The 24,249-nt window shown below is 38.4% G+C and overlaps 2 protein-coding genes across 3 annotated transcripts in view; both read left to right on the top strand.

Annotated features, from left to right (window-relative positions):
* Positions 1-156: 156 nt before the first annotated feature.
* Positions 157-10,744, top strand: anxa11b (annexin A11b). The gene is made up of 15 exons (XM_059324710.1): positions 157-242; positions 3,599-4,025; positions 4,109-4,143; positions 4,313-4,456; positions 4,565-4,652; positions 4,743-4,837; positions 4,991-5,104; positions 5,336-5,426; positions 6,001-6,080; positions 6,191-6,247; positions 6,351-6,444; positions 6,613-6,708; positions 8,668-8,726; positions 8,849-8,971; positions 9,063-10,744. The coding sequence occupies exons 2-15, from the start codon at positions 3,608-3,610 to the stop codon at positions 9,120-9,122; spliced, it is 1,554 nt and encodes a 517-aa protein (XP_059180693.1). The 5' UTR covers positions 157-242; positions 3,599-3,607; the 3' UTR covers positions 9,123-10,744.
* A 5,333-nt stretch (positions 10,745-16,077) lies between these two features.
* The window catches only part of LOC131959353 (disks large homolog 5-like), a 40,374-nt gene continuing 32,202 nt past the window's right edge, over positions 16,078-24,249 (top strand). For both annotated transcript variants that reach the window (XM_059324522.1, XM_059324521.1), the window contains exons 1-2: positions 16,078-16,778; positions 24,144-24,212. In XM_059324522.1, the coding sequence (XP_059180505.1) occupies positions 16,481-16,778; positions 24,144-24,212 (367 nt within the window). In that variant the 5' untranslated portion in view covers positions 16,078-16,480. The remainder of the gene's footprint in view (positions 16,779-24,143; positions 24,213-24,249) is intronic.

Genomic DNA, 24,249 nt, shown 5'->3' with positions numbered 1-24,249 from the left:
CACTAACCATCCACATTATATCACCATGGAAAGAAAACATGTCACTGGGGTTTGTTTCCATAACGTGGAATATTTGTGTCATTACAGCCCGCTGAGTCAACAGCAGGCTTTACCCTCTGACTGTGGAGAATAACGGAGCGAAGGACGGAAACAATGCTGAGGACCCACCCACCTCCGGGCTGCTCTCTCTCCCTCTGGCTCTGCTAGTCCCTCTTCCTGAATCTGAAGCCCGTAGCCGATAAGTAAGTAACCTTCAATCCTTACTTTTTGACTGTTAATTACTGCGAAACATTATCGTAAACTGCATTTCAGGCGACAACGAAGTTTAATACTTTGATAAATGTAGCGGTGTTTTTTTTTTTAGCCAGCTTGGTGCGGAATGCAGGAAATTAGCCTCGCCTAATTAAACGGACAGTTGGTGTTGACTTGTAACGTTGCTCAACTGCAACAACGTTTCTTTTAAGTGTATAAAAGCTTTTAAAGCTGTAATTGTCCCTCTAAGTATGTGTTTGTACCATATGCAGCCTACAGTCTTTGGTTTTCACTGGGTGCTAAATGCGAAACACTAACTTAATCTGTGAGCATTATGTAACGTTTACGGACCAACTGGTGGACATCAAAGAAGATGTCGGCGTAAAATGTAACAGTGTGTATGACTGATAGCATATGTTCATAGTAGCCTAGATATTTTTGGCAGATATAACGTTAAGAATACTGTAAAATGTTAGCATTATAGCTAACGTTAGATGGCGAGTAGGTAAAACACAGGCCTGTTATTCTCTATCAGATTGGGGTTCTTTTCTTTTTTTTTTACTGCTGTTTTGTAAACATAAGCAGAAGTTGTGAATGTGCACATATAGTAGCCTTTTCACGTAACATTAGGAACAGTAGCTGTATGCAGTATCTGTTGGCTACTGATTTGCTGTAGAAATGAAGAAGTTTGTAACGGACACCATTTAAAGCCCATCGAGAAATTGAATCGCTCTTCTTTAAGAGAATACAAATTGTCACACTGTTTAAATAATCGCCTAAGTCATTTCTGTCCATTTTTTTTGTAAAATCATCTACATCCTCAGTTGATCAGATCATGTGATGTTACCCCTTAAGATAATGTCCTTTTGAAGGTGTCTACATGTTTCCTGCTAAACTTGAAAAAATGAGTTAGGCGATTATTTTAACAGGGTGACGATCTAAAGTCCATCGATACTTTGAATCGTTCTTCTTTAAGAGAATACAAATGCAACTCATAAAATACTAAACTGTTAGATGTCGCAATTCACATCCCGTCTATCTGGTGTTTATAACTCATATTTGGGTTGTAAATGTGTGGTGCGGTAGAAATACTGGTATTTTACGACAACACTCAAAAGCCTCACCTATCCTGGGTTCAAAGCATAGACTGTATAAAGGCCAGGCCGGGGGAAGTGTCAATAATAAGACGCCCTTCATGAACCTCTGACACAGTGCGTTTGTGTCCGCCTTAAGAACCCAGTAGTCCATCTTTGAATTTAGAATAATCAAATCTAAACTTTTACCAAAACTTATAGCTCAATATTAGTCAGATTCTTCTATCAGAATGTCTTTGTTTGCCTGTATATAACTCTAAAGAAGCTGTGTTTATAGAGCCAAGCAGTGGACTATTTCTAGCAGTAAGGTACCTCTATGCTGTGAGGAAAAACCTACAACAGAGTTTGGTCTATATTTCTACGGGTCACCCAGCACAGCCTTTAGGCCTCACTGTGTAAAACAAACAAACAAACAAACAAACATTGCTTTCTCCCAGTACCAGGTTTCTTGTGTGTATGTAAACCAAGTGTATTTGCAGTCTGCTAGATTATTGGCTATTACAGCTGACAGACATGCACCTGTAATTAGTATTTTGCCAAATTATGGGATGACACATAGTCACATAAATAGTTGTGTAATTCCAGCAACAACTGATTATTATACAGTGTTCACTTTGGTGTTTTTGAGAAGGGCAAAAGGAAACTTGAACCATGTTAAAATCAATTATTATGCTTTTTTTTGTCATCATCATATGTTAGGGATGTAGTTAGATGGAAGTGGTCAGTTTCTGTCCTAATAATGGGGATGTGGTCAGAGGGCTTGTGGAGTTTAATCTGCAGGAAACTCAGGAGAGGTCCCATAAATCTGCAGCCCACCTTTAGGCTGTGGGTAAGAGGTTGAACATTTTATTTAGACAACACCTAATGGGTGCAACGTCATGGTTACACAGTGAGGGGTTTGGTATCAGTTTAATATTTTTATTGCCCTGTTAGTAGTGGAATGTTCCAGATACAACATTTTTAAGTTGTTTAAACATTATTTTAGAAACTATTATAAACATTACCTAAACTTAATTAAGTCGTGGCATTGCAAACATGTTGGTGTTACCACATCAGACAAACAAAGGAGATTGAGCAACTTAAACAAAGGGATTCCTCTGTGAGACAGCAACAGTCATCATTTGTTTAGTATCTGAATGAATGCACACATGCTGTGGTAGTCATAATCCTTATGTTGACCATGGACAATCCTGGATCCAATCCTGGACTATTGAAAAGTGCTACTATTGGAGTATGGAGTGCCCAGAAATTACATTTAAAGGAGCAGTGTGTAAGATTTAGAGGGACCTATTGGCAGAAATGCAATATGCAATGTTTTCTTTAGTGTATAATCACTTCAAACAAAGAATAGTTGTGTTTTTATTAGCTTAGAATGAGCCCTTCATATCTACATAAGGAGTGAGTGCTCTTCTGTGAAGTCCGCCGTGCTGCACCGCCATGTTTCTATAGTGAACCAGAATGGACAAATCAAACACTGGCTCTTGAGAAGGGCTTTTGTGATTTTGTGTTGCCTGAAGGCCACCGTAGGTTCTACTACATGCTTGGAAAGGGGGGGGTGAGCACAGAGGTATCAGTCTGCGGCCTAATACATCACAATACTGCCCTACAAAGTCTAACTGCAGTAACTACGCAAAGGGTAAAACTGAGAAAAACTGCTTTTAATGTTTTTTAACAGACCAGCCAAATGGATTGTATGTAGATAAGTGATATGACACTTATTTCTACATGTATTTATGATTTAATTTTTATGCGAAAAAATCATGATGACTTATTCAACCTTTGAACCCCAAAACTTAGTTACTGTACTTCTTCTTTCATCTTTTATATTTTTGTATAAGTGTTTAACAACTCTATTCGGAGATTTGTGTATTTTAGACTTAATATTATAAAGAAATGTTATATATTATTCTTAATATAACTTTATCTCACTTTTTTACTTGATTACTATCTAGATAATAATTTCCCTCCCAAATAATCTGAGAATTTTATTATCTTTATGTTTAATTTAGTATATATACCCAAAGCAGACTGTGGTAAGTGCAATTACTGCTTGGTTTTGAGTTGGATTTTGTGGGGGGTTTTTTTATTTCTCGGAAAAAAAGCAAAATTGAAATCTAAAACTTCAATTCACAAGATAAAACAGACATGAAGGAGTTCATTTTTAGTTATAAGTCAATTTTGATCAAAAATGTAGTTACTGCAGTTAGTCTTTGTAGGGCAGAATAACATGCCATAACTTATGTCACCTCCAGGTTTTGAAGATGAGTTACCCAGGATACCCTTCTCAGTCCAGCGGCTACCCTCCAGCAGCAGGCGGCTACCCTCCTCAGGCAGGCGGCTACCCTCCTCAGGCAGGCGGCTACCCCCCAGCGGCAGGCGGCTACCCCCCAGCAGCAGGCGGCTATCCCCCAGCAGCAGGCGGCTACCCTCCTGCAGCAGGCGGCTACCCCCCACAGGCCGGCGGCTACCCCCCACAGGCAGGCGGATACCCACCTCAGGCTGGTGGTTATCCTCCCGCTGCTGGCGGTTATCCTCCTGCAGCAGGTGGTTACCCACCAGCAGCAGGGGGCTTCCCTCCCCAGTCCGGTGGTTACCCTGCCCCAGCCGGAGGCTTCCCTCCTCAGGCAGGAGGATACCAACAGTCTGGAGCAGGAGGCTATCCTTCCATGCCACCAGCAGGTGAGGCTCTAGGACAGTATAAAATCAGATCTGTGCTTTAAATTAATTGTGCTTTGATAATTATGTCAATATTTTCCTTGCAGCTGGAGGTTGGGGTGCAGCACCAGGCGGTGGAGCGGTATATACATCCTTATCTCACTCTTCAGCTCTGAATCACTAACATATGTACTGACTGTAGCTAAATCTCTTGTTTGCTTAAATCACCTTATCTCCTACTTAAATCTTATTTGCTCCATATGAAGTTTGTCACCATGGACTTAGCACTTACAGCTGTCCTCTGTTTGCAGCCAGGAGGGGCTCAGCAGGGATACCCAGGGGGTCCCGCCCCAGGCCAGTCCATGCCAAATTACCCTGGAGCCCCTGCGACTAACCCCTCAATGCCTGGATATGGAAGTGGAGCTCCGTCCAACCCTCAGGCGCCTCCTATTTCTGTATGATGCATTTGTGATCACCTTCAAATGTCTCTGAAACTATGTTTCAATGCACATACAGTTACTGTGCAGGATTTTATTTTATAATGTGTTTTTATTTATTTATAGAAAGGATACAGGGGTTCTATAAAAGACTTTCCAGGGGCTGATCCACTGAGGGATGTTGAGGTTCTCCGAAAAGCTATGAAGGGTTTTGGTCAGTAAATGGTGTTTATTTGAATATGCTAAACCCATCAAAAGTCATGTATATACATCATAAATTTATCCTAAAATATATTTTGAACAGGCACTGATGAAAGCGCCATCATCGAACTTTTGGGAAGTCGTACCAGCAAGCAGAGGGTTCCAATGGTAGCAGCCTATAAAACCACTTATGGGAAGGTACACTTTGTGATATTTCATTGCAGATGTTTTGTTTGTTTTCTACATTTGAGATGTTTTTTATAATCTTTTGCTAATCATTGACCCCACATTGCGACTATTTCTAGTCCAACCTTGCTCCCATGGTTTTTTGTTTTGTGGTTTTCCTCCTAGGATTTGGTCCACGATCTGAAGTCTGAGCTCACTGGAAACTTTGAGAAACTGGTTCTTGCTATGGTGAAGAGCCCTGCTCACTTCGATGCATCTGAGTGCAGAGAGGCTATAAAGGTTGGAAACTCGAGTTGTCTCAGCAGATGCCTCAATTTTTTTTTTTTTTTGTCCAAACCACATTGTGTGACTCATCATACGATGGGAAAATAAGAGCAAATAAAAAATATCTCTGAATGCAAGCCAAACAAGTTGAAACTTGAGTCAAAGCTGATGACCTTAATGCTTTTTTCTCTATGAAGCAGGTGTGTCTTTGAATATCTTACGGAGGATTTTCTTATATTTCTGCAGGGCGCAGGAACTGATGAAGCTTGTCTGATTGAGATTCTTTCATCACGCTCCAATGCAGAAATTCATGAAATCACCAGAATCTACAAAGCTGGTGAGTTCTGGCTTTATGTTTCTATTTTTGATTCAAAGATTTGTAAAAAATAAAATAAATAAATACATGGAAATATTATTATTTATTTATTTAAAAAAACAGATTCCATTAAAGACTCATAATGCTCTAAAAATGTAAATAAAAACAGAAAAATATGATTTACAAATCCTTTTTGATCTACATTCAATCGAATACACTACAGAGACAAGATATTTGATTCTCAACATACACTCTGAATTCTGAATTTTTATTTATGTTTTAAACAGCATCCCAACTCTTTTGGAATCAGGGGTTGCAAGACAAACATATATAGAATTTTACCATATAAATGTGAGGTATATAGACATGTACAATGTGAAAAACATAAACTTATTCCCCATCTGATAATCAGTCTATTGTTAGTATTAAAATGACCATATCCGTTTCAAAGTTATAGTAGTTAGGGCATTTTAGGTCATGCAACTGCACTTTATTTGTACTTGGAAAATGGGCTGTGCAAAAGTAGTGTCAGAACAAAACGCAAATATCATGCAAACAAGTTAATTTTCCTAAAGAAGCCACACCTTCCTTTCAGAGTACGGGAAGAGCCTGGAGGACGCCATCAGCAGCGACACCTCGGGTCACTTCCGCAGACTCCTGGTCTCTCTCTGTCAGGTAGCTGCTACACCTGATTCACAATGAGCTCTCCTGAAACAGATTTCAGTGTTGACTCTGCCATTGTACTCCGCCTACGTAATGTGCATAACATATCTTACTCTATCTAGGGAAATCGTGACGAAAGGCAGAATGTAGACATCTCCCTGGCCAAACAGGATGCTCAGGTACCGGTTTGAAGTTGCTTTGCAGTTGTAACATTATTGGAAAGTGATTAGCAAGTCTGATCATGTTCCTTTTTTAACTTGTGTGTGTCTGTGTGGATGACAGAAACTGTATGCTGCAGGAGAAAATAAAGTGGGAACTGATGAGTCTCAGTTTAATGCCATCCTGTGTGCTCGCAGCAAGCCTCACCTCCGGGCAGGTGTGTAATTTCAACATTATTGTACATCTGCAAGATGATTTCTATTGAAGTTCACCATATGACTTTTGCTTTTCCACTGTCGTAACCGAACATTGACCTTTTTAATAGATATTTCACATGTTTTCAAATGTTATGACTGTAACCGTCTTGCCTGTGATTCTTGTCTAGTCTTCCAGGAGTACCAGCAGATGTGTGGGAGGGACATTGAGAAGAGCATCTGCAGGGAAATGTCTGGAAATGTGGAGTCTGGCATGGTGGCTGTGGGTACGTTCTTTAGGTCTCTTTTCCAAACCGCAACCAAACTGGAGTGGCTTTCCAAAAACATGTTGAGGCTTTAAGTATATACTGAAGTCACTTGTCAAGATGTTTGTTTCAAAAGGCTTTCCTGGAAGGACTAAAAATATCTTGCCTGATGCAAGCTGTCTGACCGGAATACCTTTTTAATACCTGATGACTAATCAACAGAAACTCTTTACATTTGTCATTTTAAAAATAGAAAATGTTTACAGCTGCATCAGAATAAAGCTTTATAGGTTTTATGAAATGCACCATGAGTGTATAGCACCATGAAACGTTGTGTGCCAATGTGCAACCACTAGATTTGGTATAGTTACGCAATGCATTTAAGATATGTCAGATAGGCCACACCCAAAAAGATTTGGCACCCAATTACAGGAAACCAGTACAGAGTATCTTAAAGGGACAATGAGTAGGATTCATCCATTGTGGTTTGGAAACACAACATTCACAAGTTTGCCCCCTCCGCCACTCACTCGCTCAACAAATATCTCAATCCTGCACCTGACTGCTATGCATCAATGCCCAAAAGCCGACGCCCAGAAACATCTCAAACACAGCTGAAAAGCAAAGATAAAATACATCTTATCATAAATCACCACTTACGACCCATTAGAAGTGTATCTGCAGTAGGAGGGACTCCAAATTATCAAATATTCAACGATTAAATGTTGTTATGAAACAACAGGTTATTGCATTCAGGCTATATCAGGTTGTCTGATTTTACAAAGCAAAAAAGGCATTTATTATTCAGAGCACCCACAACAATGTAGCATGCACTAGCAGAGCTCTTTTTAAAGTTTCTAAACGATCTTCAAGTCAGCATGAGGCACGTCGAAACAGCTTACGGCTGCAAAATCTCACATTCAGTTTGCCGTTGTTCCGCCTCTTTCTGTGGACTGCTATACTGAGCAAAGTTATATTAGGTCCGAAAGTTTTATGTACAGCCACAAAAAGCACCGGAATAAGTGACACCTGTCTGCTCAGAAGCAAGCGAAAACACCAAATGGACAAAGATTGAGAGAGGGAGAGTGAATCTGAAGATAACTGTCGCTTTTGTTGACCCGGAGAGGACGAGCCAAGTTTGAATGTTGTGTTTACAAACAGAAAGCAACAACTCCTGCATAGTATAGCTTTAATTGACAATATACAGGTTTTTGGCTTAAATTGATGCAATAAAAATGTTCCTCAAATTTAATATCCCAAATTTAAATCTACGAAAAATAACAATGAAATTCACTTCAGATTTTTTTTTAAAACTTAGATGCCAAATGACCCATGTTTTAACGCTGATTTTCTTGTTTTATATGGTAATTTTGAAGAAAACTCATCTCAACACAGAATATAAATGCAAAAATACCTAAATTAAGCATTGTGACTACAGATAAACTGTTCATGGATTTCCCCCATATTCTGATTGAAAAATCAAATTTTGTGCAAAGTGAGAGCAAAAGTCATAGCCAAATATGACATGTTACAAGTAGTTTTATTCAAACAGTTTATTTAAGTGAACATAAATACCGTATAACAGGAGTACCTTTTTCTAAAATTAAAGTTCCATAAAGTGCACTTTTAAATAAAATAAAAAATCTTAAATAAAAATAGCCTATGAAATTAAATAGGCCAGTCTCTTTCTGAAATAAATATATTTATGAGTGAAGAATAACGAACATTACAAAAGATCCAAATATGACAAACCCTAGTAAGAAATTTGGACTACTTTTTTTTTTTGTATCGATATATCGCCCAGCCCTAATTTGAATGTACATTAGTGTTTAGTGCTGTCACTCTTAAGCAATCATGTTTTAGCTTTTTTAGTATTTTTATTTGCCTTTTTACAATATCTGTTGTGTCTTGTCACCATAGTAAACAAAAAAATGGGAAGTGGTTTTGCAGAATCTTATAATAATCTTTTTTCTTTCTTAGTGAAATGCATCAGGAACACCCCTGCCTACTTTGCTGAAAGGCTGCACAAGGCCATGCAGGTACACATGTTGTCTATCATCACATTTTGCTCTAATAAAATGCACTGATGTTGTTGTGTGGGGGGTGACAGAGGAGAAGATTTCAGAGTTAATGAAAGTGTCACGTTGTGATGTGTTGACAGGGAGCTGGGACCAAGGACACAACCCTCATCCGCATCATGGTGTCCCGCTCTGAGGTTGACATGTTGGACATCAGACAGTGTTATGTGCAGACTTACGGAAAATCACTGTACACTCACATCTCAGTAGGTCCCACTAACAACTGTTTAATTATGACAGATTCGGTTTTTTATGTTATACATTTGGAATTCATATTTATTGTGCTTTGTTTCTCAGGGTGATACCTCCGGGGATTACAAGAAGCTGCTGCTGAAGCTGTGTGGAGGTAGCGACTAAAAGGAAAGACAACCCTCCATGAGGACAAAATATATGTCCACACTGAAAAGTTGTTATAGGACCATATATCACCTGTGATGCATGCAGTTAATGTTAGTTACCTATAACAACAGTCAATCATGATTACTTTTTGTATTCTCATCAGTGACATAATAGTTTTGTTTTTGCGTCTGTACTGTGGTAGATGATTGACAAATATATATTGATAGAAGGAATTTTTATTTTAGAGATCCAGAAATTGATTGAAATTCTATAAAGAAAGAAATTAACTATATTATAGAATAGTATTTCAGATGTCCAACAAACTGCTAAACTGTAAAGAAAACCTTATTTGGAAGAATGATAGTATTTCAGAAAAACTAAAGGTACACAACAAGGCGAGTGTCACTTTTATCTAATATACAAAATACAAATACAATGGATTATTTCTGTGTTCCTGGGGTAAAGTGTACCTCACTGCCAAGCATTTCAACTGTGTACAAGTTAATATATACAAAGGTGTGTGACTATTATGCAAGTTTATAGCCAATTATGTACGACTGAACCTCACACAGTATAGATATGATCATTTAATGGTTGTTAAACTTGTCACAATTCATATTCAGGTTATTTTTGAATGTAAGAAATAATTATCATGTATAATGGCATCTCATCTATCTTTAATGGGGAAATACGGCCATTTTCAAAATTCAAACATGTTGTTCCAATGGTCTAAGAAATTATCTTAATTGTAAACAAAAAGTCTCTCCCAAATCTTAGTGCTAAATTTTGTGATGTCATCAAGTATAAAGTCAGGAGGTGCTCTGCAGGTAATGGGTCTCATGCAAGAACATTTCCTTCCTCTTATTTTATTTTCAAACTCAAAATCACTCTAAAGTTATCAAATCTATAAGATACATCAGTGAAAACTTAAAAATACAAGCCACTTAAGAACAAATCTGTTCTTCCAAGTGGTTCATGCATGAAGAACTTATTCACAAATATTGACTGAACTCTCTGAGGCCATGAAACTAACATATTGGATTTTTAGATTTAGGTGGCATTCCCCTTTAAAGTATCCATGTTAACTAACCAAAATTGCACACCTGCTTGCAAGTCTATGCAAATTAGCTTTTCACTTTATTGATGTTGTTCTTGAAATGTAAACCTTTCCAATCATTGTTCAACATTTCCAGACAATGTTGCCTTTTTTCCTGAATGCTGCAAAAGCCAAAGCTTAAAGACGGATCATGCTGTGCCTTTTGTCAGGGCTGCTGTGGAAAATCTTCAGAGGTAGTCGATGTTTCACTGCGGTTTATCTTACTAACAATCTATAATCATACTCGCCCAGCTGCAGAAATGTAATCCTTGCATTGTTTAGTTGTCAATGTTTTGTTTACTTTTTTTATAGTGTCCTCTACTGGTCTGTATGATTTACTGCCAGTAGAGGGCTCTTGATTCACATGATGTGTCATTTGAGCTGAATATCTGTTGCACTAACTCTTCTTTGCAACCATCTCTGTAACATGATGAGGGTTGGAATTGAATTAATGCATTTTTAGTTTTCTAACATTTTGCTATGTCTCCTGAGACTTGCAATCAGCCACTACTCATTTCAATAAAAAATATAATTTTGGCATATCTGGATTGTCTTTGTGAAATGGGATCATGTGTTTTGCATCACTGACTGTGGATTTTCTGCTCTTTGGAGGCGCACAATGAGCAATTTGCATTTCAAAGCCAGCCTCATTTCCCTACCTTGGTCTGTATTACGACAAGTAACACCCCCCCCCCCCCCCCACACACACACACACACACACCCATCCTCAGAGCATCACGAGCTACATGTTTTGCTAAAAGGTGCAAGTAATGTGGCTTACATAAGTGAAGTCTCTGTGCGTGAGCTTTGCTGTATAATCTGAGAGGGAGAGAACATGTCCAGGTTTGCTTTGCGGCTCGAGTGATACGGCACAGAGAGCTTTTCTCAAGGCTATAAATAGTGTCCATATTGGAGACACGGATGTCCTAAAGTCTTTCTGTTGTGCTCACTGGCCTCAAAGTGCAGCCTCAGTGGGGCTGTGATGACTTCGTCGAGCCTCACTTCTTCTCCACCTTTCCCACTTCACTACTTCTCATACACGCTCAAAATGAAAAGCCCCCCACCAGCTGGGGGACAAAGAGGGATGAATATTTGATGTTGGAATTTGTGTATATTCTCTGAAGCCGAGTCTGTTTGCTGTGATACCTCCTGAAATATATAGGTCAAAAGGAAATCAGAGGGGCCTCCCATTTGGCTGGCTTTTACGTTTAGAGACAAAACAGAACACTCTCCTGATCCTGATTTCTAGAAAAAGTGCTTTAATTATTTACATGTGGACTTGATAGCAGGAAGCTGCACCCTTTCTGAGACACACTAAGATGCAAAGGGATGCACTGTCTTATTGGAGATGCCAGACAAACGTGCGCACAGGAGTCGTGTCAATCGACAGCAGCTGTCTGAGTCATCGTATTAGTGGTACATGGGTGGTGTGAAGGTTGGCTCTCACTCTTCCCATTACATTGCTGTAGCTATCACCTTTTCTCTTAAAGGTATACTATGCAGGATTTTCCTAAAAACAATGTGCAAACTCATACAAAATATAATGCGTCTAAATCACCACTTACAACCCACTAGAAGTGTATCTGCAGTAGGCGGGACCCCAAATTATCAAATATTCAACAATTAAATGTGGTTATGAAACAACAGGTTATTGCATTCAGGCTATATCAGGTTGTCTGATTTTACAAAGCAAAAATGCATTTATTATTCAGAGCACCCACAAGAATGTAGCATGCACTAGCAGAGCTCTTTTTAAAGTTTCTAAACGATCTTCAAGTCAGCATGAGGCACGTCGAAACAGCTTACGGCTGCAAAATCTCACATTCACTTTGCCGTTGTTCCGCCTCTTTCTGTGGATTGCTATACTGAGCAAAGTTATATTAGGTCTGAAGGTTTTATGTACAGCCACAAAAAGCACCTGAATAAGTGACACCTGTCTGCTCAGTAGCAAGCAAAAACACCAAATGGACAAAGATTGAGAGAGGGAGAGTAAATCTGAGGATAACTGTCGATTTTTTTGACCCGGAGAGGACGAGCCAAGTTTGAATGTTGTGTTTACAAACAGAAAGCGACACCTTTCTGTTTGTGACAGAGACTCCTGCATAGTTTAGCTTTAATTGACAAAATACAGGTTTTTGGCTTAAATTGATGCAATAAAAATGTTCCTCAAATTTAATATCACAAATTTAAATCTACTAAAAATAACAATGAAATTCACTTCAGATTTAAAAAAAACAAACTTAGATGCCAAATGACCCATGTTTTAATGCTGATTTTATTGTTTTATATGGTAATTTTGAAGAAAACTCATCCCAACACAGAATATAAATGCAAAAATACCTAAATTAAGCATTTTGACTACAGATAAACTGTTCATGGATTTCCCCCATATTCTGATTGAAAAATCAAATTTTGTGAATCTATTGAGATTAATCTACATTTTACCTTATTTTTCATCCCCATCACTGGCCTCTAATGTTATTACCATCTCACAGAGAATCAGTGAAAAAGTATTGACCAAATTGTTTGCAGTGGATTTTCTCCAGCCGTCCAATGAGGAATGCGCCGTTTGGAGACATTTGGTTGCCAGAGACATAATCCTGCTTTAAACTTCATGAGTGCATATAAACAAATTACAAACCAGAGGATTAGATGAACAACACATAATGAGATGTAGCAGCAGATATCACTATCCAGCCTGCAGAGCTGCACCCTGCACGGCTTGAGGTTCATCCTCTGATATTTGGCAAAATAGACGAATAAAACCCGTCTGACCTGTTCCTTTAATTTGTCTGCATGCGTCCAGCTGAAGAAGAGCAGCACACTGTCTGCCAGAAGTCACATATTACTCAACAAATGGCTTCCACTTGATGTTTTCAGCGCTTGAGTTTGAGGTTTTGAGGGTGTAAGAGCCCCTTCATTTCAATCTAGTGTGATGCTTTTAGGAATTTACATAATTCCCAAACATTCCAACTAGTTTTCTTGGTGAGTGCCAAATGGATTTTCCTTTCCCTGCAAAAGAAAGAAATTAGTTGAGTTGTTACATAACCACTTACATTGTTAAAGCTGTGTTAAACTTAAGTGGGGGAATGTATAGGCACACTGTGTACCGTATTAAGCTTTAAAGCATGGCCCTAGCTAGCTCCAGATGAGAGTCACAATCCTCATAAAGGCAATACACTGAAGCCTCTCAATAATAGAGTGTACTGTCAGAAATTATGCCAAATGAGCTCAAAGTAGATTTCCATATCCAGCATCTCTGTGGTTCAGCTGTCTGCGCTGAGGCGACAGATAAGCACGTATAGATAATCTTCTATATGATTCCATTGTCTGCTTTTAGATGATTTGTTTCTTAAGGATATCAGTCTTATGTGTGACGTCGGCCTCCTTTGAGATCTGATGGATTATGTGGAGCAGAAGAAAGCTCACAGAGCGGGGCAGATGTGTCAGGGGACAATCCAAATGAGGAGCAGGCAACTATACGATCTGGAGGTATACAATCTGCTCTGAAAGGAGATCTAATCATGGAATAAAGGATACCAGATTTCCCTTATAATAAAATAATATGCTATTCAGAAGCATATAATCCATGTGATGTATCAATAACTGGATTCCTTGAAGAGATGAGGCTTTGAAAAGCAAAGTCCAAATTAATAAATGAATGATTTGTAATGCTGTAATATTTAAACGTGCTGTGATATTATTCTAAATAGTAACCCAATCACCCAATGAGTCCAACTGAAAGAGAATATAATATTATGAGAAATATATGTAGACTTTTGTTGTAGTGATTTGGGAGCAGTGGTTCCCAAACTTTTTTAGCTTGCGTGTATAAATGCAACCTATCATCAAAGACTACGACATTAATTGTTTAAAATGTTTAATCATAGAGCAATTTTTATTTTATTTGCTTCCTTATAAAGTATTTTTAGGGGCCTGAAGAGGTAAAACGATCCATTATTTCACAAGAATAATGACTAAAATAAAGAAAAGTCACGGAAAAAAAGAAACAATTTTGTGTAAAATATTTATTGCAATTTATTTTCCTAAAGTATATTTTGATGCCGATTGTTGTTTAATTTTACTTTTAATGCAGTCATATTTAGCATTGCTACTTTGAGTAGGAGTAGATGATCTGAGTAGCCTTTCCACCTGTGATATATAAAATGGAAATACTCAAGTAAAGTAAAACGACTCCACAATTGTATTTAAGTACAGTACTTGAGTAAATTTATTTAGTTTCACCCCACTACATTCTAAGCAGTGGTGGAAAAAGTACTCAGATTCCCTTACTTATTATTCACTTACTTATTAGACATAATATCGTCTGAAAAAGTCCTGCACTCAAAATGTTACTTATGTATTTATTACTATATTTGTGTATGTTTTTTATTGTATTTTAATAACTGTAGAGCACTTTGGTCAACTGAGATTGTTTTTAAATGTGCTCTATAAATAAACTTTGACTTGACTTGACTCAAAATGTTACTTAGGTTAATGTACGAGAGTATTTTCAAAAAAGTAAAAGATCTTCCACCTCTGATGAAGTGGCATAAAATGGAAATACTTGAGTAGCCTAGAGTACAAGTATGTCATGCATGAATTGTAGCCAGTGGTAGAAAAAGTATTCAGATCATTAATACCACACTGTGAAATTAATAAAAACAAGTAAGTAAAAGTACAAAAGTAAAAGTACTTGGCTCTACTCAAATTGTTATGTATTTCCCAAATATATTATTGGGTTGTTGTTATTATTATTATTGATACATTTAATCTATGTAAGCAGCATTTTAATTTTCTCAAAGTATGGCTCATTTGAACTACTTAATTAACTAAACTAAACTAACTAATTAAAAGTGTCATCACTTTAAATTTATCATGTTTTTTTTGCTAAATCTCAACCTGAAAAGTAACTAAATGCAAAGTAAATGTAGTGAAGTAAAAAGTACAATATTTGCCTCATAATGTAGTGGAGTAGAAGTATCAAGTTACATAAAATTGAAAAAGTAGTAATATTTTTACTTAACTACAGTACTTGAGTACATGTATTTGGTTACATTCCACCACTGTTAGTAAGTATTATATCGTCACACTGTTTAAATTTTTTTTTTTTTTTTTTTGCCTAAATCATCTCCTCATGACGCCGGCCACCTATGGTAAAATCGCCTACATCCTCAGTTGATCAGACCATGTGATTTTACCCCTTTAAAGATAATGGCCTATGTCAAGTGTGTGACTTAAGCAGGATATGGTAACACTTTATTTTGAAGGTGTCTATATAAGAGTCACACAAGCCTGTCAGAATCATGAGTATCATGAGCATTAATGTTACTTCAAAGTGTCATTAATGTTCATGACACATCCCATGTCATGTTTATGACACGCTCATGTCACTCTTATGTAGACACCTTCAAAATAAAGTGTTACCATATCTTGCTTAAGTCACAAAGGCATGTTCAAAAAATTGCCTAAGTCATTTATTTCTCTTAAGCTACATCATTTACACACAGTGTTATTACTATGCCAATAGCCAGCCTTTGTTACATCCTTTTTGAGTGAAATGATCAATAAATATCATATGTTACACTTTTGGTGAAGTTTTTTGTGTTTCCTGCAAAACTTGAAAAATTAGTTAGGCGATTATTTTAACAGGGTGACGATATGTAAGTATTATATATTTTTCGTAATGGGAATTAAAGCGGTGGGAGCCAGGTGCGTCTGAAAACAAGCCCCGCCTACGTTTACCTTAAATGTCCATTGCACGGAAATATGATTGGCACAGGGCTACAGCTGCTTGAACGGTGAGACATGGCGGAGTTTGTAGTCTGACAGAGAGAGAGAGCGAGAGAGAGAGAGAGGGAAAGAGAGAGAGAGGGAGAGAGAGGCTCTTGAAGAGTTTTCTACACTTTCAAACATGTCGAAAGAACTTGATTTCGGGACGACAACGTCTCTGTACCGACTGCGGAGCGGAGCTTAAAGCGGCAGAGACGTCTTTTTCTCTTGGTCGGGGGAGGACGGACGGAGCGGCGGCTGGGAAAATGTGTTGTCATCTTCGTGCAGTCAACAGCCTTGGGCAACAAATATGGCTACTTCTTGTGTATCCTTCAATTCGGGTTGAAAACCGTCCCAACTGGGCCGAGCGGGGTAGTTTCGGGGAGTTACGACAGTAGCACGAAGTGAAGTTGACTACCAGAAACGTAAAGGAGCTGCATTTGTCCCGAAGCTGTTTTTTTCCTCCTCTTTTCTGCCTTTGGTGGTTAAACCGAAGCTAAAACTACAGATGGAGCCCAAGCATAAAGAGTTGTTGGAGAAATGTTACCAGAACTTGGTGGAGTCGATAACAGATGCGGACCGAGTTGTGGATGTTTTGGCTCACTGCGGGACCCTCAGCCAGTCTGAACGCTACGAGCTGGGACACAACTGCTCCTCCAACTCGGAAAAAGTGGACCTTCTCCTGAAGATACTGATAAGTAAGGACAGAGACCATTTCGCAGAGTTTTGCTCGGCTCTGGAGAAGACGCACCCTCACCTGCACTCTGTGCTGCTGAATGGCACCGGACCAGTGGATCATACAACCGGTAAGAAGTGACCATTACCCTGCACTTAATTAAATTGTCGTGCTGGAGTAGATTATTGTGGAGTCATGTATAGCTGCATTATAGCGTGTGCTTTTTTGAATTTATCTTGGTGGGGATCCAACCTGGTTTCGATCCTGCCCTGGGCTTGATCTAACCAACATTAGGGATATTGACCATATGACAACTTGATGAAGGGCATGACTTTTCCTTTGGGCAGAAATAAAAGAGGGAGCGAGGGAGAGGGCTGCACCATCATGTGACCCGATGCTTATTTACACTCACACTACTGTGCTTGTTTCCTTTGCCATGTCACTAAAAGCACAGCCTGCCAGCCTTTTGTGAGAGTATTTAATGGACCTAAAAAGACTCAAACAATCAATGTAGTGACAGCGAGGCAGCCTGAAGTCGTACATGTGTGAGTGTGAATCAATAACTCACTGTCAAAGTGGAATCAATGAGTGAAGAATTAAATGTGTATTAATGCACACAGTGGCTTACTGTAGAGCGAGAATATACAGTGGAGAATGAAAGAAGTTTCATTTGTGTCTGGGTACAAAACTTAGTGCAGCTAACAATTATTCTCATTGTCAATAACCTGCAAATTAGATTTTTGTTTTAATTGATTCAATAACTGCTTGGCACAATGTCAGAAAATATCCATCACAACTCCCAGAGCTGAAGTGTTTTCTTTCAAAATGCTTGTTTTGTTATTTTTATTTTTGGTAAACCTGCTGCCATTTTCTTGATTTTAATAATTTCTCAAAGTGTGAAAAAGTGTCAAAGTTCAAATGGCTTCTTGTGTCCAACAACAGACCAAAAACCCAAATATATTCAGTTTACTATCACAAAACACAGAGAAAATCTGTACAACTGAGCAGATAGCGGCTTATTATTTTTCAATTTTAAGATTATGTTGCCTCGTGTATTAGTTGATTTAATCGTCAACTGGGTAAAGTTTCTCTCACATGTGCTCTTCAGTATTTTGGAAACAAGTCATGCTGCGTGAAATAACATTAAAAAATGACTGAGACTAAGAAAATTAGTCGATTAAGATGGTACAGCCCTAATGAAAAATCAGGAAAAAGTGAAAAATTGCCCATCAGATATCCAGCAGTCAGCTTCTTTTGTCCAGCCAACAGTCAAAAGCCCAAACTGTCCAGTTTATTATCACAGAAGATGAGGAAAATCTGTACAATTTGTGTAGCTAGGTGCAGGAATTTTTGGCATTTTTGCTTGAAAATTTCATTTTCAATTAACTTTCTTTCAATTGAGCTATTTTTTTCAGCTCTCATACCTTGTTTTGTCCAAAGATTTCTGTTCAATAAACAATGTGGATCAGCTTATCAATTTGCAGTCTAACTACATAGTAAAACGTTTATGTAGTCAAACCTGTTCAGAATGACCTTTTTTTTATGTTTCAACCCCTTTTTAGGTAATATCCCAAGAGTTCAACAAACTATGCATTCAGTTATTTTTCTACTCTGACATATATTTGTGATGGACGAGTTATGAAATGTTAAGCCAATACTGATGTTTTTTGTTGTTATTTACTACTCCTGTTGTTGCAGGGAAACAAAGAAATCTAGAAAACAACTGAACAATCCAACTGCTATTATCTAACAACTTTTATCCAGCACAAAATCGATGCAAAACATTAGATACACATTGACTGCAGTCAACATAGGGAATATTCTGCCAACATATCAGTGCATCCAAATAAAAAACAGTCTGGTGAGTTTACAGTGTTGTGCACCATCATTTATAGAAATAGCTTTATTACACATTCACATTCGATTTCTACCAAACAACAAATTCAACCTCCATGTCATTTAACCTACTGGATATTTTGTTTCTTAACATAAAAACAAACGTGTTGTAGAGGAAACATATCTTAACCTTGTGTCTAATTCTCTTGGGATGTATTTAATCTTCTCTGCAGTTCATTCAGAGTAGTATGAGTGTCATTTTGTCCTGTTTGCTCACAAAAATAAACCTTTTTCCACTCAGGGATGATTGCCTTCTAAATATGTTTTACCGTAACAGCTAAGGCCCAAAGCTACAGAAATACTCTTGGTTTTTCTTTTTTTATTATGCTAATAAATGTATCATCAAATTCAGAGTAAGCCAAACGGGTTATGATTTATATCCCCAAACTTAAATAATATTCAGCAGCAGTAACCTACACAATGTTGCATGGTCCTTGCTCAGCACCTCTACAGCACTTTTGCATTTCAAAAGCAATATTTGCATTGCAGGTTACTTTGTTCACTCGCAGCTATCGCGTTGTACTCACTGAGCTGAATGGGGAGGTGTTAATTATGCATTTATTCTGTCCTCATTATTTATAAGAGAACTGAAGCTGCAGAGTGACTATTTTTCTAAGCCTTTTCATTTTTGCGCTGCATTTCACAATCGTGCAGCAAGTCTAAAACTGAGCACTGATATGCTTTCTGCTGCTGTAGAGGTTTGTACATGCACTTGTTCTGGGCTGGTCTTAGTAGTCTGCAGCTCCCTCTTGGTAGTCACACAGGACACAAATGGGCTGAGCTGCTTTTTGCTACTGGGCAGACAGGTTCCTCCACTGCACAGCCAAAAGAAGGGCCTTTCCCCAGGAAAACAGTAGCTTGTTACAGCCTATGTTTTTGAAATAATGTGCACTGTCAGCAGCCTTATCTAGTTACTCCCCAGAATCCCAGAGGGACAGCGAGCCCGATCATCTATGAAATCAAAACAACAACGTTAATGAGTTTGAGCTTCATTAGTTAACCCCAGCAGGTACTCTCAAATCAAATGTCAACAACAGAGATGCTAAATGTAGTTGACTGAAATGATCACCAAGCTGCAAAATGTGAACATGATGCACGTCTTTTCAGTTCTTAAAAAGGTGTGTATTCCAGAGAGCTTGTTTGTTTTGCTAAACAAAGATATCCCACAGTTTTATATAACCATAGCCTCAGGGCTTGACATAAGAGCGTTTTTGTTTACAGATTGTTCTTGCCTTTTCTTAAAGAACAATAACATGACGGCAGCATATCATAAGGGTGTGTATCGTGGCTGACGTGTTCACTTGGCTGAGCTGTGCCACAAATTAACACTGTCAGGTAGAAGAAGAATAGGAAATACTTCATTTGCTTTCTAATTTCCTTCATTTTGTATCTTCTCCCCATTAAGGAGGAAAGTTTGTATTTTACATTTTTTTCCCCAATAGACCACAAACATTATTATTACAACGGACAAAAGTTAAAGGCAAAAAGTATTTCATTCCCATGACCATTTCAGAGTCTGCAGCCACACTAGCGACTCTGAGGTTGTAATGCTCATGGAAATGTAAATTTTGACTTGAAAATGGAGCTTATTGAGTAGTTTGAGGAGTCAGACTTTACAAAGACAATATCTACACCAAATTGTATTGAAGTTGTTGTCTGGGCATTTCTGCCTGAACCACTAATATCTATTCTCTGACCACCATGAATGTGTAATAGTTATTAAATGGGAAGTATGGGGTTTTTTTTGTTTACAGGTCTTGAGGAGTACTACTGCAGACTGTTTGTTCACATAAAAGTTATTCAAAGCCTTTTATAGATCCAGAAGGAACTGTGTAAAAATCTGAAACTGCCTCAAGTGAAGTCACGCTGTCAGACTTAGCTTAGCTGTGGAGCTAGCAGGCTGCACCATCCCCACACACAACTGCATTGCATCCACCTGTGCTTCCTCTTGGATAGGGTGTTGCTCTCTGTGCCTCAGTCTATAATCTGTTTTGGGATGGAGCTGGAGTCTCTGGGGACCTGGCAACACATCCTTAAAAACAGAATCTCAGTTCAGGTGTAGATCTTAATGTTAGCTTAGAAAATTCACAATGTTTATAGCATCTACCTGCAAAGTAACACAGTCTTGAATAGTGTCATTACTGCATTTAGTAAATTATGCATTTCTTGCACAAAGAAAGAAAATAGTGCCACCTATTTTTTTTGCCAGTATATAGAATAGAACATTTTTTTTACACTTTTCTTCCCCTTCTTATTTATTGTCGTCTACTTTTTTTTTGATAATTTGTAAGTTTTTTGCTTCAACATCTTAGTTGTTGTGTTTTGTTTTGTTTATTTTATTATTCTATTTTTATTATCTTAACCTGTTAATTCTGTACTTGTGCTGCTGCAACACCTGAATTTCCCTGATGGGGGATCAATACAGGAATATCTTATCTTATTAATAACACCGGTGCTTTTCCTGCTATGGGAAGTCCAAAAGTCTGCTGTGAATAAGGAAATTATTATACATTACATTAAATTATTTTTGTGAATTAGAAAGGCACTATGTGAGAATCAAGGCCACGTACTATCTTGCAATGTAAACAAAAGTGAAAAATAATTGATTTGTTCAACTCGAGACTCAGATCTACTCCAAAATGTTTTCTTCCTTTGCCCATGCAGGGGCGGCTGTGGCTCAGTTGGTAGAGCGGGTTGCCCACCGATCGGTGGGTTGGTGGTTTGATGCCTGACCGTCGCAGCCTACAAATCGAAGTATCCTTGAGCAAGATACTGAACCACAAATTGCTTCTGGTGCTGCGTTCATCGGTGTGTGAATGAATTCCCAATGGTGGCAGGTGGCACCGTTTAGGGTAGCCTCTGCCACCAGTATGAATGTGTGTGTGAAAGGGTGAATGAGCGCAGTCCGTACTGTGAAGCGCTTTGAGTGGTCGCAAAGCGACTAGAAAAGCGCTATATAAGTGCAGGTCCATTTACCATTTACCATGCTACACCCATCTACCAAGTTTCATGAAAATTGCGCCAGTAGTTTTTCTGTAATCCTGCTGACAAACTGACAAACAAACTGCACTGAAAAACATAAACTCCTTTACAGAGATGATGATTTATTTTCACACATGCTACTTTGTTATATTTTTACTTCAGATGAACATCAGCAATTCGACCTAACTTCACAGATTTAACACTAGATGTTTGCTTATCTTTGCTTGAATGTGAATAAAATTTCCACTTTAAAAGGTCAGTGCCCCCAAGATGATGTCACAGATTTTATGACTTCCTGAAACTAGATCCTCAAAGGACTCTTCCTGGAGCTGTTGGATCAATAAATAAGAAAATGTGACCTCTTGGACATGCACAGTATAAAGTCTTTAAAGCGTTTAAATCCAAATGACATTTAACCTTTTGTCAAGCTGTCAGATCCAAGTAAAAACGTGAACCTTTTTTGTGTAAAATACAGTATTTTGAGTGTTTCTCATTCATTATCAGTGGAGCTGAGACCAGATGTAATTTTTAGATTATATCAGCTCTCTGTTGTTGCTCCTGTTTTCAGCCTTGAGAGAAATGCTTTTTTTCACATAGGAAACGATATGCACCAAATTTGCTGTGACTTTAAAAAAAAAAAAAAAAAAAGAGCTCAACCTAAATGAGACACTTGAGTGGTGAGGGTCAGACCGCAGCGAGGTCCATGTCACATGACTTCCACACGGGCAGAAAAGTGAGTGAACCTTGCCCATTGAGACACTCTCTGCTCAAACATAGTCATGGGAAACTTAAGCTAGAGCGAGAACAAAGAGAGCTTGATCCATGGGATGCCACGGTTCCTGAGGCACATCAGTCTTCTTTTTTTTTCTTTCAGTCCTTTGCTGGGAAAAAGAGGGGTGAGCCATGTTAGCTGGGCTCCTTCCAGTCTTAATCAAACTCATAGTCTCCTTTAGCTAGTGGGAACTCAGCCAGCCAGGGATTGATTTAGAGTACTGGGACGTGGGTAAATAGAATCGTTTGTCATGCTCCCGCTCCGAGTCGAGCGCTAGACTTTACATCAGGGGTGGAAGTTGCTGATTTAACTGAACTATAAGCGGCTCATCCCACAGCCAAGTTAGATGTCAGTAAATGTGCACGGCTGGCTGTTTGATCAGGACTTTGTGCATCTCGAGCATCAACAGAATTCCTTTTTTCTGACTCACTTAAAGGTATGAAATGTGTGAAGGTGCTTATTAGAGTCACATTACATGAAAGGCTTAACAGTTGCTAGTCGTGTCTTAAACCATCTTAAACGTGTTTTATTGTTGAAGTCAATCAAACATTTTTACCTGCTGGATTGTTTCTGTTTCTATTGGACATACATTTAAAAACTTTATCTCAGATTCTGGGAAACTGTTTTTTACTTTTACTGTTTGCTGACATTTTAGAGATTAAATTATTTAAAAAGTCAAACTGTAAACCAATAGAAACAGGATACTTCAGATTTAAATAAATCTCATAACGATCAGCCAATAGTCCGTTTTTTACATGAACACTTCAAGGAACTGTCATTTTGTGTTGATTTTGGCGCCCCGTATGGACAAAAGCAGAAGTGTTCCCACGAGCACTGACGCCTCATGTTGTAAAGATCTTGATCTGACTGGCATTTGTTTTCTTTTCTAATGTAACTATTGGTGGCTAAAACAGTCTATTTTGTTTAACCATCATCATATTACAGTTATTATAGCCACAAACATACCACATTCATATATTGATGTAAAACCATGTGTTGTGAGGGCCAATCAGCTTTGAATTCTTTCAAATCCTGCACTTCTCTCCTTCTGTTAAAAAAACAAAAACTGAACAAGATTGACTCATGTATTCTCCCGTGATCTATCACTGTCCCTTGTAGCTTTTTTTGTTAAATAGTTGGATCTATTTATTTTTCTCTTTGCTGATCCTGCCCCAGTATCAGCCACAATTACCACAAAATATCCTGTCAACAATAACGATATCAAAGAAAAATCCCCTCCTGCTTCCTTTTAACTGACTAACACAGTAGTCCCTGCCAAACTTTCCCTGCCAGTCTTATAAAAGACACTTTAAACACAAGTGGTACATTGAAAAATCACTAATTCTACTGCTGTTGAAAACAATTGTTAGTTTCAGTCTTTACTCGTTTACTTTGTTGTTGTTTTTTCAAAAAACATAATCTTCTCCATACTACTTATAGTGTTGCACTGAGGCTTCCTTTCTGTACAGTTAATTATGAATCACTGTAGGCTATAAAAGAAGGGGCTTTCACAGGGGGGACTGTGTGATGTTGTCAGAGGAGATAAAAGGAGAAGCTCTGAGGCTGCAGCCTCTTTGGGGCCCTGGCTAGTCAGTATTCAAGCTCCCTGCCCAACTGATAATTAGCCACACTCTGCTGTCAGCCCACAGGCCCGTCATCCCAAGTTGGGGAAAGTCCCACCTTATTATGCCTCCAGCTGGCCTTTTTTCAGCAAAGGCCCCCGAATGTAACCCAAGCTCCGCAGCCTTGATGTACCATACAATGCTGGAGATAATCATCGGGCTATAATGCAGACATGGTCGAGTACACTCACATCTGACTTTAATGTTTTGTTTCGCCTCGCAGGGTCCACTTACAGCATCTTGTCCACCATGCCGTCGGACTCGGAAAGCAGCAGCTCTCTCAGCAGCTTAGGTGAGTGTGGTGCTCGTGGTGGTGTTCAGGTGTCAAG

The sequence above is a fragment of the Centropristis striata genome, chromosome 21 (assembly GCF_030273125.1).
Source record: "Centropristis striata isolate RG_2023a ecotype Rhode Island chromosome 21, C.striata_1.0, whole genome shotgun sequence".
Taxonomy (NCBI): domain Eukaryota; kingdom Metazoa; phylum Chordata; class Actinopteri; order Perciformes; family Serranidae; genus Centropristis; species Centropristis striata.
Note: the sequence above shows the minus strand (reverse complement) of the source record. Positions and strands in the feature narration are given on the sequence as shown.

Bases quoted from the DNA above. Each gene is read 5' to 3' on its own strand.
- anxa11b (XM_059324710.1), top strand. From the start codon at position 3,608: ATGAGTTACCCAGGATACCCTTCTCAGTCCAGCGGCTACCCTCCAGCA. The intron at 4,653-4,742 runs GTCAGTAAATGG...TATTTTGAACAG, and splicing joins AAAAGCTATGAAGGGTTTTG to GCACTGATGAAAGCGCCATC. The intron at 4,838-4,990 runs GTACACTTTGTG...TTTTCCTCCTAG, and splicing joins ATAAAACCACTTATGGGAAG to GATTTGGTCCACGATCTGAA.